Here is a 14,951-nt window from a genome sequence, read left to right on the forward strand (position 1 = left end):
GGAGCCCAAACTTCCCCTCTAACTCCCCCAAGCTCGCGAACCTCCCCTCCACAAACAGGTCCCTCAACCTCCTAACCCCTGCCCTGTGCCAGCCCAGAAATCCGCCATCAATGCTCCCTGGAACAAACCGATGGTTCCCCCATATCGGGGGCCTCCATCGAGCCCCCCATTTCTCCCATCAAGCTGATCATTAACAGGTCCATGCAGCGGGCGGTCACATCTGAACCAACTCTCAGCCCCTCTTCTGCAGCTATGTTCACAACCAGGTAACCTTGGAGCGGGTGCACATGATGCACACTGCCACACTTGAGGCTATCTGAAACCAGTGGGAACTGCAGGGGCTGGAGTACTCCTTTCTACTAATTGATGAAATTAACAAATTAAGGGGATAGCACCTTAAAGGGGGACTATAACAAAAGGCGAAAACCTTGAAGGAAACTTAACAAAAATGTTATTTTGGGGCCAGTGATGCTCCCCAGCCCCCATGGTGCCACCAGTCATGGAAGGCCTCAATTGTGCCAGTGGACACCATGGGACACCAAGGGACACTTAACCACAAAAATAGCAGAGGAAGAGGGGTAGATGGTGGGGTGCGCCCTGCACCCTCAACTCCAGAAAGGAGTACTCCAGGCCCTGCAGTACTCAAAACCACATTTTAATTTGATTTAATAAGTTAAGATTTGTCCTTTGTTACAGTGTCCCTTTAAGGGGGCTGTCTCTTTAATTTATTAATTTACCCACATATTTGTTGTTCGACCTCAGAAGAATACATAGAGAGACTGATGGGACTGTTTGGTTGGTAAGAATAATAATACTACTCTTTATCTTTAGACTGAGGGATAATTGCTGCATTCTGTCAACAAAACTAATTATAAAGTAAAGAATTTTCATCTGGTTTCATACTTTGCCATCTGGCTTGAGATCTCACTATCACTTGATTTGATCTCTCATCCGAAAGATGGTACCTTCAACAGTGCTGCACTGCCTCAGTATCACAATGATGTGCCAGTCTACATTATGGGCACAATTCCTGGGAGTGGGTCTTGAGCCCATGGCTTTGAGAGGGTAAAGAGTGCCACCATTGAACCCAGGCTGACACAATGCTTTGTTGCAGTGTCAGAACAAGAATGTAAACTCTTGGCTGCAAAGTGTTTTGAGAGATCCTGAGGCCATTAGATATGTTATATAAATGCAAGTTCTTTCTTCTTTTGCTTTAATATGAGAGGTTGCTTCAGGCAGTTGTGGGCGAGATACAGATTAGACATCGAGAGGCTAGGAAAGCTACAGAGAGACAGGGGAATCGAAGCCCATGGCTGACTGTGAATTTCATTGGAGTGAACAGAGAACCTTGGCAACGAGCCATCAGGCGGACAGCAAGGAAATGCAAGTAAATATATGTCTTGTCTTCAAGTGGTGTTCTGGAGAGGAGTGGAGGGAAAACGCCTTGGGGCTATTTTTGTGTACAACCGAAAATAAAGAAAACAATCCAATTGTGTGCGATTCACAGGAAAAGCTGGTGTGGAATCGCTTATCAGATCAGGGAAACTTGCAGGGCTTTTGGGGAAAGGGCAGGGAATGAGGCTAAATGTTGATCTTTCAGAGAGCTGGCCAGGCACGGTGGGTAGAATGGCCTCTCCGAGTGATGCACCATTCTGTGGTTTTATTGGATCAAGAGAAACAGAAGAACTGAAAATTAGCTGTATTGATGACAGGAGACTTAGCCAGTGAGCAGATAGAAAATGCAATGCGAGAGCTCCTGACAACAGTACACTCCACAGTATTGTGGTATCAACAATAATTTATATTTGCACAGCATCTATGACATGATAAACATCCCAAAGCACTTCACAGGAGCATTCTAAAACAAAATTAGACACTGACCCACGTACAGCAATACAGATAGTTAAAAAGCTTGGTCAAGTAAGTATTTTTTAAAGAGCATATTAAGCATAAGATAAGAAGTAGGAGGAAGAATAGACAATATGGCGTCTCAAGCCCACTCTGCATTCCACACAATCGTGGCTGATCTCCTGCCTGAACCCTACTTTTCCCTCTTCTCTCCATATCCCTTGATTCTCTGAGAGATTATAGGCGGTAATTAATGGAGATAATGGGGGATTGCAACCATCAGCTGGAGAGGCAGTGAGAGCCCCGCTTCACCTCTGTAAGGGAGAGCTTGCTGAATTAAATACCGTTCAGACACTCAAGAGGCTAGTGGCAGGCCTTCCTCTGGAGAATGGGCACCGGGGCAGGGAGGGGTTGGGGCGGACGGGTGGGTGGAGGGGGGATTTGCTACCCAATCAGAAGTTGACAACTCTGTTGAACAGCAGCGCCACTGGTTTAGCTCACTCAGCTAAATGGCTGGCTTACCAAGCAGGCCAGCAGCACGGTTCGATTCCCGTACCAGCCTCCCCGGACAGGCGCCGGAATGTGGCGACTAGGGGCTTTTCACAGTAACTTCATTGAAGCCTACTCGTGACAATAAGCGATTTTCATTTTTTTTTCATTTCACTGTGAAGACATTGGCTGCCCGCGGTATATCGCCCACCTGAGACTTAGGATCATGAATGGAACCGGGCACCCCTCATCCATCCTGCTAACCTATTACCTCAAGCTTCAAGAGTCCGTATCTTGCATATTAACGTTTGGTCCCAGCTGATTGAAAGTTCCCAAATGTAACACTGCTATTCGAGAAAGGAGGGATAGAGAAAATAGGACACTACAGTCCAGTTAGCCTCATGTCAGTCATGGAGAAAATTGAGCATTAGCACATTTGGGAAAACCATACCCAGTGCATCTATTATCTCTGCAGCGGCTCCTTAAGAAACGCAGGATGTAGGCCACAAGGTCCCGGGGATTTGATGGCTTTTAGTCCCTTATATTCTTTTGTCTCTTCAGATATTAATTAGTTTAAATTCCTCACTACTCTAATGTGTCAGCCTAGATTATGTGCCTAAGTCTCGAGAGTGGTCTTGAGCTCACAACCTTGATAGAGTGAAGAGTATTACCACTAATCCAAGGTTGACCAAATGCTTTGCTGTATTGCCAGAGTAATAATGTAAATCAGAAATGGAGGCCATGGAAAACATTTCTAAATACAAGTTCTTTCTTCTCTTTCTTTACAGGAAGACAGAGAGGTTGAGAGTTGGAGAAGTCTAGGGAGGGATTCCAGCATCCATTACCCAGCATGCATCTAGAAATGTCTTGTTCCCCCAAAAGACAATCCAACAATGCCTGTGAACGGCAATGAAAATCTTTTATTTTCTCGGAAATGTTTAGATTTAATCAGCTCTGACTTAGTTTTACCTGGACATTGAGGGACATGCAATTTCACAGTTTTTGCAGACAGTGTCTGTGGTATTCTGCTGCAGTGTCTTATCATTTCCGTTCCATCAAAAATTGTCAAGCTAGTTCAGTGGGTAAATGCTCTGCGTGATGTGATAGCGAAGGAAAGGTTTCAATTCGATTTATGTTCTGTGCTGAGTTAAATAATCTCAATTGCGGCAGTAACAGTTGTTAGATTTCGGTGTAGGTGGGATTTGCACTCCCCATATATAAATGGAAAGGTGCATTTTAGTGGTCATCTAGTCAGCTGAGTCTATGAGGGCCCTCCATAGTTTAATACGTTGCCGTTAAGGTTCAAACATGAAGAATGAAGGGAATGCATTTGAGCAGGATGATCGGGGTGGTGAAGGATGTAACAAGGACAATTAAAGCAGGGAGGCTCTGTATAATTATTCAGGGTCGGGTAATAAACCGGACCCTGGAATCTCTGTAAATTAACTCATACCTCACATCTCTTTCTGTAAGGTGTTGAGATGGTTCTCCTTTTTCTGCTTCCTTGCCTTCACCCAGGTTTTCTTCATTCAAGGAGGATGCTGCCATGCCTCCTCCAAATGTAGACTTCTCCGTATGAGGTTATACAGGATGTAGTTACCCTAATGATGCAGAATCTCCTTATGGGGCATACTGGAGGAAGCCCTCCCTTGAATCTCAGAACAGTCCTTTAGAGTGCTCAATATAATCGTGGTGGTCCCATGTCTTTGATTGTACCTGTGTTGCTTAGACATGCCAAATTTGCAAAAAGGTTTTTAGGGGATTAGTGTCATAAAAAAAAACCCAAAGCAATTGAGATACATTGAAGCCTGAAAAGTGTGGCAACAATAAATTTGCTTAAAGCTGAAAGGCTTCTCGGGAAGCTGAACAGATGGTCATAGAGTTTTACAGAACAGAAGGAGGCCCTTCTGTCCATTGTGTCTGTGCTGGCCATCAAGCACCTGCTCATTCTAACCCCATTTTCCATTGGTTTGTAGCTTTGTATTCTATGGCGTTTCAAGTACTCACCTAAATGCTTCTTAAAAGCGAGGGTTCCTGCCTCCACCATCCTTTCAAACAGTGAGTTCCAGATTCGCACTGGGTGAAACGTTTTTCCTCAAATCCCCTCTATATCTGCCCCTTACCTTAAATCCATGCCTGCTGGTTATTGACCCCTGAAGTAAGGTTAACTCAGTTGACTGGATGGCTGATTTGTGATGTGGAGCGATGCCAACAGCGTCAGTTTAATTCCCACACTGGCTTTCTCAACCTTGCCCCTCGCCTGTAATATGGTGCCCCTCAAGTTAAATCACCACCAGTCAAAGGGGAGAGCAGCCTACGGTCCTCTATGACTGAGGTGACATTTACGTTAGTTTGAGCACCGAGTTTGGCTTCACTGTCCGGTCAGCTTTTCTTGACGTAACAAAGAATTTTAATTCCCTCTTTCAAAATAATTGTAAGCTCATAGCAGCCCTTTGCAACCTTGCCAGGAATGAGCAACACAGGCATAATCAAAGTCATGGGACCGCTGGAATTATAATGAAGCACACCATATGACTGTTCAAACAGATTTCTGGGCAGGTTTAAAGATCTCTCATACTGCCTAAGGGTGAATGGCATCCTGCACACCACATCAACAGCAAGGCCTGCGTTTGGAGGAGTCAAAGCAGCATTCTCATTGGGCAACATTCAGTTTCGGCTGGCTGATAAGTAATAAGTAACCTTTGAACCACACAAAATGCCAGGCAAAACCACCCTCAAGAAGTAAGAATCTAATCATCTCTCTTTGACAGTCAATGACTTTAACAACACTGAATCCCTCACCATCAATATGGCCAGACATTTAACTGGAGCATAACTATTATGGCACAAGAGCTGGTCAGAGGCTGGGAGTGCTGCAGCGAGTAACTCACCTCCTGACTACACAAAGCTTGTCTACCATCTATAAAGCAAATGGCAGGTTGAGAAAGCGGGGCCTTCATGAATAACCTCAGTCATGCTGAGGTCACACGCTTGAGTGATTGGAATGCACTTACCTCTCTTTGATGTGGGTGATGTTTATAAACATTGGGATTTCACCCCTTAGAGTCACTCATCCATGAAGGGAGATGAATGAATCAAAGGTGCAGATGGTTTGTGAAACCTGTTAATCACATCCCATTACTAGAAAGTTATGAATGGTTTGCAGCAAATGGATCTGCAGGGTGAAAACACAGGTCACAGCTGTTCCCCTTTGAGGAATGGACACATGGAGCTTCCAGGAAAGTGTTACAGTTGTAATTTATTTCACTGCTCCCATCTGGACATCTCTCTTGCTTCCAAACAGTGATCTCTTTTCTGGGGAGGGTATTGAGGGGTCTCTTTAATCAGGGGGCCCTTTGGGGGAATCCCTTTAGTTAGGGAGTTTGTGGGGGTCCCTTTAGTCAGGGGTACCTGTGGGGGGTGTCTCTATTGGGGTGGTGACCGACCACGGGACCTTGCTATTGGGCTGCCCGCGGAGACCCTGCTGACATATATGCTGGCTGCCACACTTAACAATTGAATTGACTTTTGATTTCTCTGACCGAGCAGGTTGCCAACCTTCCAGGATTGGCCTGGAGTCTCCATGAATTAAAGATCAATCTCCAGGACGCTACAGCGTGAGACCCCTGAGACAAATCATTGGGATATTAATTTTTTTTTTGTCATTTTCTATGAATATTTCTCTTTAGCAGAAATGCAATTTAGCAGAAAAGCATCATGCAATTAGATAGAGCCACTTTGCTCTCCAATTGGTGTAGGAAAGCTGTGAGTTACAAGGATAGATTTGTTGGCCGACTAAAGGCAGGTGTGTTGAAACAAATCATGTGATGTGATCTCCAGGAATACATTTACTTGCAGTTGGCAACCCTATATCTAGGCCAGCCCTTAGCAATTGTCCTCTTTTGTGAACTTACACATGTTGCTACTCAAACTTTTCAGGGGTTCACTGGGATTCTGTAAATTATACTTCATTGCCAGTGTATTTCAAAGGCTACCCTGCACTGGCACAGATACTGGCACATTACAATATACCTGTTTGGCCAAAGTGCCACTCCACAGAAAAAAGTAAAAGGGAGGGGGGGGGGGGGGGGTCACTTGAATTGATTTCAAGAGGCATAGGATTAGTACATTCATGAATTAGAAAGCAAAGTAGCATGGTGGCACGGTTAGCACTTCAGCCTCACTGCTCCAGAGGCCCAGGTTCAATTCCAGCCTTGGGTGATTGTCTGTGTGGAGTTTGCACTTTCTCCCCGTCTTCTGTGTGGGTTTCCTCCGGGTGCTCCGGTTTCCTCCCACAATCCAAAGATGTGCAGGCGAGGTGGAGTGGCCATGATAAATTGCCCCTTAGTGTCCAAATGATTACTGGGTTACGGGAATAGGTTGGAAGCATGGGCTTAAGTAGGGTGCTCTTTCCAAGGACTGTGTAGACTCGATGGGCTGAATGGCCTCCTTCTGCACTGTAAATTCTATGATTCTAAGATCCACCGGGTAAAAATGTGGGAACTCTGTCCAAACCCTCTGAAGATAAGGCTAGCTCAAGCTTTAAAATTAACACTAATTCAAAACAGTGGGTACCCAGGAGCCAGGGAAATAATAAATGACACCCAAGAAAAAAGAACTGTGGCGTGCGCCAAGCAGTTTGCAGAGATTTGAAGCAATCATCAACTCAAAGGCCAAAACAGAATTTTCCTTTCATGCAGTCGAAAAAAGGTCACATAATTTATTAACCTTTCTTGTGAACATTTTTTAATTACATGTTGCTGCCCCCTCCACAATTGAATGAGTACAGGTATGCGGTGCTCCAGAAGACCTTAACATGAAAATAGAACAAATCAGACTGGAGCCGTGAATAGAAATGAACCTCTATCACTGCTCCTGGTTTTGAAATACAATAGAGACAGGCACCTGGCTTTGAAGAGACCACTGAGATAATGGCACTTAAATTAATCATAGTGATTATGGGCCTAAGTTATGAAATCAAGGAAGCAGAGTATATTTATCTCATTAAGGGTTTCAAAACACAGGAAAACAATGGATGAATTGACTTTTCTTTTAGTCTCTTTCAAAATCTTATGTTCAACATTTTGAATTTGATGTGAGGTGTGTGATCGATTAAGATATTGAGTAGTAGTCATAGCTCTCTCTGAATATTCATGGCATAGCCCAAAGAAGCATTTTATTGTTCTCCCATGTTGCGTTTACATTGAGGAAATTATTCAAACAATCCACCAGGTTTTCTTTGTGTTTCATTTTCTTATCCTCTTTGCGTGTAATTATTTTCTTATCCCGTAAGTTAGTAAATGTTCCTAGGTAGTTTTCATTATTCATTTGTGTGTAAAGCACATTGCTGCCATGACCATTCAACTAAGTTGAATATATAGTTATTATCTAGATAAAAGTGCATAAGTCTTTGTCCACTTTTGAGGATTGAAGCTGTGAATGATGAACGTGTTACATTTGAACCTTTGATTAATATTTCATAGACAAAGACATCTTCATCACTGATGAATGTTAGTAAGGTTTTAAGTCTACTTTCACTCCAAATGTGGCATCTTCATCTTTGAGAACTTTGGAGGGAAAGGTGTTCAGTATTAGCTTCTGTCTAGGATAAGGTAAATGGAGTCTTTACCTGAGATAACCATGTCATTGTTCTATTACACTCTGAATATAATATTCAGGGTCAGGGAGAACAGCTAATGCTACTCTCGGTGAAACAAGTATTCTTGAGATAATAAGTGACCTACGTCGGCCGTATTAAGTTTTCATGGCTGCTGGCGGATTTTAGAATATAGCTGACACTGTAGGCCACAAAACCATTGTTTTCAATTCCAATGCATGACTTAAAAGTTGCCAGCAATTGAGTTGCTGTTCTCCCTAGACATCCCTCATTGACACGTTTAAATGTCACTTCTGTGAGTGAGTCTTCATTTCTCGTACCCAGTTCTGAGTCAGTTTTCTTTGCAGTTATTACTTCCACAGCATACTTTGATGGCTTAGCTTTATATTCAGGTTGAAGTTTTCCAGTTAGGTCTGAGGTAGATGCATCTGATAAAACATCTGCTGATTTTGCAAAGGAAGTCTCCACAGGGAGCTCGGATACGATTGCAGCCGGTGCTGACAATGACAGCCAGGCCGACGTGTTTCGGGATGTAACGATCGGTCTTAAGGTAACATCTTGTGACAAAGACGATGAAGTGTTGGGTGCAGCCTCTTTGGTCGTGGCGTCCACATTGGATGGTGACAGGAATGCATCCAGTGCATCAGTCGGTGATTGTTCAGTTGGCACAGTTCGTCCTGATTGTTTGGAAGTGACCAAATTTGACCGAGCTGCTTTTTTAACTGACATAGCATTTTTCTCAGGTAGTCTTTTAGCAGATGGTGATGACACAAGTACAGCAGGTGCTGAAGGTGACTTTGTCACTATGTTTTTTTTCATTACCCCATGCGCTGTTGGACTCGAATCAACAACTAGATTTGTTAGTAAGGGTACTTTGTAGATCTGCTTTGTTCTAGTCTTTGCTCGTTTGGTACCTCGATTAACTTTGGCTTTATGGGGAGTGGGAACGTAATACTCCAACATCTCATAATTAAACCATTCATCGCCCAAAGTCACTTCAGAGCCTGTTCTTGGTGCATGCTGGCAGCTAGCAGAAAATGATTGGTCATCACTGTCCTACCAGCAAAAAATACACGTATGTGATTTAAACATATTTAGTTAAATAAGTGAACAATGTGAAAGAAATTTGAGAACAAGAAACCCAAACAGGAAAAAATATTAGCTCCTATAATATAAGGTGGGACTTTCTGGCCCCGACAGGTATCATCACAGGCGGGACAGGAAATTCTGATGTTAATCTCGCAATGAAAGATCATGATGATGGATCTCTGCTTCAACTGATACACAAGAATGGTTGCCTTAAATTGGGACTGTGCACTCGAATTATGTGCTTAAAAAATTTAATGTGGCCTCGCCAGAGAGAAAGCTAAAATGCGACAATTGAATTATTCTTGTATTCTTCTGTTTGACACAAATATACCAATCATACAACAAGGATTGGTGAAACAACAATGTGGGTTCTTCATTTGAAAGTAAGACTATATACAGATGGTGGTCACTGGGAGTCTATGAGGGACACATCTGCTTTGTAGGACAGCTGCCCTGTTTTGTCCACAGAGAACATGGGATTGTACATCACATACCTATCTCATAGTAGGTAGAGGTGGACAATGGTTTAAAATAAGCCACATAAAGATAACTCACAACAGCCATTGTAAAAAGGGCTGAATTGCAAAATAAATTTGTGTAACATTAAACTTTTTTGTGGCAGGTTCAAAACTTTGCCTGCGTGGGTCAATTTAACACACCAGTCCCACCTCTCTTTTTCATATTGGGACAGCAAAAGCAATCTCCTCCTGTGTACCTATTTCTTTCCCTTGTCCGTCTTTTATTGTATGGGTGCCAAAGAAAAAGAACGGACATTGCAAAACCCCTTTCCATGTGGTGTGTGTGTGTGTCATAAACCAACCCCTTATTTTATCTTGTTGGGAAATTATTCACAGAGGATTGGACCCGCCCGCCGCGCCACTTTTCAGCCTCGACCTGCCGGCGGGATTCTCCGTTACGCCGGCCGGTCAATAGGATTTCCCATTGTGGGGCAGCCCCATGCTGTCGGGAAACCCCCGGGCGCCGGCAAAACGGAGAATACCGCCGGCAGAGAACCGCACCCAAGGTGTGGGGAAAACATGCCACTACATGTAAAAAAAGAAATCAAAAACACCTTTCTATTTCCAGATGGGAAGCGAGGGGATAAATCAGGGATATTTAAATTAACCCCCCTCTTGCCCTTAACACATGGATAATAAGTGTCTTCAATCTGAATCAAAAGAATGGATAAGTCTGGATGATAGGTGGAGGAGTTAATTAATACAAAGAAGAAACAGAATCATAGAGAAAGCAATGCTGCGAGAAACCTTGGGCGGAATTCTCCGCTCCCGCGTGGCATCGGGAAGGCTGTCGTGAACTCGGCCGAGTTTCACGACGGGGTCGGAGGCCGCTCCTCGCACCCTATTCAACACCCCCCAGGGGGGCTAGGAGCGGCGTTGTGAGAAACTCGGCAGCCGGGCCTTGACGCTTGCGTCAAAGCAGCACGCCAAGAATGACGCAATGGTGGCGCCTAACCCGTGCATGCACGGTTGCCGTCTTCCCCTCCGCTGCCCCGCAAGACGTGGCGGATTGATCCTGCAGTGCGGCGGAGGGGAAAGAGTCCGTCCCTTGGAGACGCCGGCCCGATGAACGGTGGGCACCGATCGCGGGCCAGTCCCCTCCCGAGCAAGGCCGTGGTGCTCACTCCCCTCTCCGCCCCCACAAGCCACAAGTGAACCTTTGGCGCCATGTTCACGACGGCAGCGACCAGGTGTGGTTGCCGCCGGCGTGAACAGGTCGGGAACATCAGGCCACTCGACCCATCTAGGCCGGAGAATCGCTGGTCGCCGTGAAAAACGGTGAGCGGCGATTCTCCAAGCCGGGGGGAGGGGGGGGGGGGGGGGGGGGGGGGGGAGAATCGCGGGGGGTGCCAGGGCGGCGTGTCGTGATTCGCCCGGCCCTCCTGCGATTCTCCCACCCGGCGTGGGGAGCGGAGAATTCCGCCCCTTATATTGAGTTGAAAAGAGGGTTAATGTTTGATCAATTTGCCATACCATGGGGGGAGATAGTGGCGTAGGGGTATTATCACTGGACTAGTAATCCAGAGATAGGGTAATGCTGTGGGCATCTGGGTTGAAATCCCACCTGGGCAGATGGTGGAATTTGAATTCAATAAGATTCTGGAATTAAAAATCTAACGATGACCATGAAACCATTGTAAATTGCTGCAAAAACCCATCCATTAGGGATGGATAGCCATTGTCCTTACCTTATCTGGTCTGGCCCACATATGACTCCAGAACCAGACTCTTAACAAATGCCCTCTGAAACTGCCTCGCAAGCCAGTCAGTTCAAAGGGTACTTAGGGAAGGGCAATAAATGCTGGCCCAGTAAGTGACACTCACATCCCATGAATGAATTTTAAAAAAAATCAAAGAGGGATGTAAAAGGAAGTGAACGGCTTTGCTGTAATATCTGACAATGGTTAAGAAATGCATCGTGCCAGACTCCTTCAAAGGATACAGAGATATCAAAGGCATAACCTATGAATCAGCAAAGTATATAAGTATCTCCAGTCGAGGGTTTGCGCTGAAACTATATCACCATCATGCGAGAGGTCAGAATGGTTAAAGTTATGGATAATTGAAGAGTTAACAGCTGCTTCCATGGTCTTAGAAAGATCTAGTGTCAGTATGATAGATAACACTGTGCTGGAAAACAGATCACCAACATGAATGACATCTAATGTATGAAATACTCCACTTACCCTGTTAAAGGAGACAAAACCTTTGTCCGCAGGTAATCGCTTGGCCTCTGGAGTTTTAAAAAGGTTTGTTGTGTAGTTTCCCATCCTAGCCGAATGAAAAAAGGGAAGTGTTATAAACAGCTCTGCTTACCATTTGGCGGAATTCTCCCAAGCCTGTTCAAGGGAGGCCAAGAAATCGCTGGCATGAATTTACAGTGCAAACTCCTGCTGGTGTCTGCCATGGCAAGTCAGAAAACCCACCAGAGACGAGCGTGAACGTCATTTGCATCCCGAGAGTGGGATGCAGATGAAGGTCTGACCCCTCCATGCCTGATCCTCCATTGGAAAACACAGCAATGTGCAACGTGTTCCGAACAATATGACGTGAAGATGTCAGGACCCATCTGGGGCAGCACTGAAGCACTGTGGTTAGCACTGATGTCTCACGGTGTCAGAGACCCAGGTTTGATTTCAACCTTGGGTAACTGTGTGTGAAGTTTGCACGTTCTCCCCATGCAGGCGTGGGTTTCCACCGGGTACTCTGGTTTCCTCCCACAGTCCAAATATGTGCTGGTTGGATGGATTGGCCATGTTAAATTGCTACTTAGTGACCAAAGGTGTGCAGATTAGGTCACGTTTCTGCGCCTACCATGAGACTTAGGCTGGAATTTCTCATCCGTTCATGCCGACTGGATTCTCTGGTCCCGCTGCAGTGAATGGTGTTTGGCTGAGAGCCAAATTCTCCGTTCTCGCTGGCAGTGGCGGCGGGGTGAACTCGGATCAGAGAATCCCGGCCTTAGTCCTACAATAGGAGAATTCCACCCCACATCATGAAGATCATTTTCACCTTTTCCAAATTTTCCTGACTTTGGTGGAATTTCAAAAATTGATTCCTTCTCTTGAACAGAAGCATCCTTTTTGGACAGAGCTATTACGAATTGGTGCATGATTTTGTTAACATACATTTGCCGGGGTGGCATGTGGCACAGTGGTTAGCACTGGGACTACGGCACTGAGGACCCGGGTTCGAATCCCGGCTCTGGGTCACTGTCCGTGTGGAGTTTACACATTCTCCCCATGTCTGCGTGGGTTTCACCTCCACAACCCAAAGATGTGCAGGTTAGTTGGATTGGCCACGCTAAATTGCCCCTTAATTCGCAAAAAATAATAATTGGGTACTCTAAATTTATTTAAGAAAATATATATTTGCCTTTAGCTCCAGAGCATAGAAATTAAAATTGGGATTTAACGATGAGGTAGGCTAAAGTCCAATATGGAGAATTGCTGAGCTTAACTACCAGGAAATGTGAATATTTCATTCATGGATTATCAAGGATAAAGATGTATGGGACTCGATAATGAGCTGGGAAAATAGGGACACTTTTCCCAAGCTCGCATTGAAGGGAGTGATCACCATTGCTTCCCCTCCCCTGTATTACTCGCTCTCCTGGCCCTAACCTCCAAAATGTCTCACCACAAGCTCCAAGCTCTGCACTCTTCCACTTCCAGCCCTTACTTCCCCCTGTGATCTCCAATCCCTGTGGCCCTGACCCCGACCTTCTCAGCTCTCAATCGCAGACCTCCCTTCAATCTTGTCTGTGGAACCCAAGCCCCTCTGATTCCCAGCCTCCACATTTCCATGACCCATGATGCCAGCCCCAAACCCTCAGTGCCATACGCCCACCTGACCAAAACCCAGGCCTGATCAAAATTGGGTAGGAGCTTCATTTAAATAAAGTAGGCCTGAAACTCATCAACCTCCATTCGACCTTCCAGTACAAGGTTACCTGCAACCTACAAAACCATATAGCCAGCATGGAAGGTTACATGTTATGGATAATTGAAGAGTTAAGAGTTGCTTCCATGGTCTTAGATAGTACTAGGGCTGGGTTCTCCAATTCTGGGGCTATGTCCCCACGATGGCATGGGAACGGAGGAAAACTGGGGCAAAACGGCCACCCGGTCCCCGTTTTGCTGGGGCTAGCAGGGAGGCAGAGTAGAGCACCCGGCACTAGCTGCCGATACGGCCAGGAGAATTGCCGCGTCCATGGCCACGCATGCGCACGGTGGCGGCCTGCACCTGCCGCGCCGTGCTTCATGGCGAAGGCCGCTCGCGAACCCAGCCCACAACATAGTCACCCCCCTTCGGCCGGCTTGCGCGCCCCGGATCATGCCACCACAGAGGCCCTGGCCCCAAATATATCCCCCCCGTGCCCGCGGATTGGTCCTCCCCCAACTGTGGCGGCGCTGGACTGAGTCCGCAGCCGCCACGCCGGGTTTCTGAAGGATGAGACCACACGTATCCCGCAGGCAGGCCTCAAGCAATGGCCTGAGGCCGTCGATACGTGGCTCTGGAGAGGGCAGAACATCGTGAAAGCAGCGCCGCCCCCGATTTCACCAGGAATTTGCATTCTTCGGCCGTTCGCCGAATGCGATTTCAGCGTTGGTGACCGGAGAATCCAGCCCTAGTGTCCGTAAGATAGATAGTGTTGTGCTGGAAAACAGATCACCGAGTGAAAGATAGAATATAAACATGAGTTCTGCAAACTCCCTCCATTTGAATATTATACTGCTTTTGTATTCTTCCTGATTAGAAATGAATAACCATTCACACTGCACTGAACTGTCACAATTGAACATGTGTTCAGGTTTTGGTTTGGATCAAAAATCTACAATTTAGGAGCACAATTTTTACGATTCAACCAAGTTGGTACTGCTGTAGATTTAGAAAACAATTTTTCAAAATGCAGAAATGCCTGTGACTTAGGCTATATATATATTTTGAATTGAAAGTATCCATTTCTTTTTTCCAATGAAGGGGCAATTTAGGCATGGCCAACCCACCTACCATGCACATCTTTGGGTTGTGGGGGTGAGACTCACGCAGGCATGGGGACTCAGGCTATATTAACCTTCTGCTTTGTCTGAGTTTTCCAGTTTCCTGCTGAGAAGATTTGAATCACTGCTCATTATACCAAAACTTAAATAGCCACTGTAAAGTTGTGTTACAGAAGAGTCCCACTGTGAAGGTGTGTTACAGAAGAGTCCTTCATGACCAATGTCTGCTGTTCAGGAAACTGATTCCAATTGATCAAAGTGACTGGGTGAAAATCCACAATAATTAGCATTTGTAATTAATACGATTAAAAACAAAAAAATAGAATGAGAATAGCAGTCCAGGAAATGGGCCAGAGAGGTGAGAAATGAGAGGAACAAGGAACAGAA

At 45.5% G+C, this 14,951-nt stretch overlaps 1 protein-coding gene across 5 annotated transcripts in view; it reads right to left on the bottom strand.

The window, feature by feature from the left end:
* Window positions 1–7,481: 7,481 nt before the first annotated feature.
* Window positions 7,482–14,951, bottom strand: part of LOC119953850 — a 40,284-nt gene continuing 32,814 nt past the window's right edge. For 4 of the 5 annotated variants that reach the window (XM_038778416.1, XM_038778415.1, XM_038778418.1 and 1 more), the window contains 2 exons: window positions 11,748–11,832; window positions 7,482–9,010 (listed from right to left, as the gene is read on the bottom strand). In XM_038778416.1, coding sequence (XP_038634344.1) covers window positions 8,078–9,010; window positions 11,748–11,831 — 1,017 coding nt within the window. In that variant the 5' untranslated portion in view covers window position 11,832 and the 3' untranslated portion in view covers window positions 7,482–8,077. The remainder of the gene's footprint in view (window positions 9,011–11,747; window positions 11,833–14,951) is intronic. The other variant, XM_038778419.1, reaches the window with a different exon arrangement.

This window comes from Scyliorhinus canicula, chromosome 19 (assembly GCF_902713615.1).
Source record: "Scyliorhinus canicula chromosome 19, sScyCan1.1, whole genome shotgun sequence".
Classification (NCBI taxonomy): Eukaryota; Metazoa; Chordata; class Chondrichthyes; order Carcharhiniformes; family Scyliorhinidae; genus Scyliorhinus; species Scyliorhinus canicula.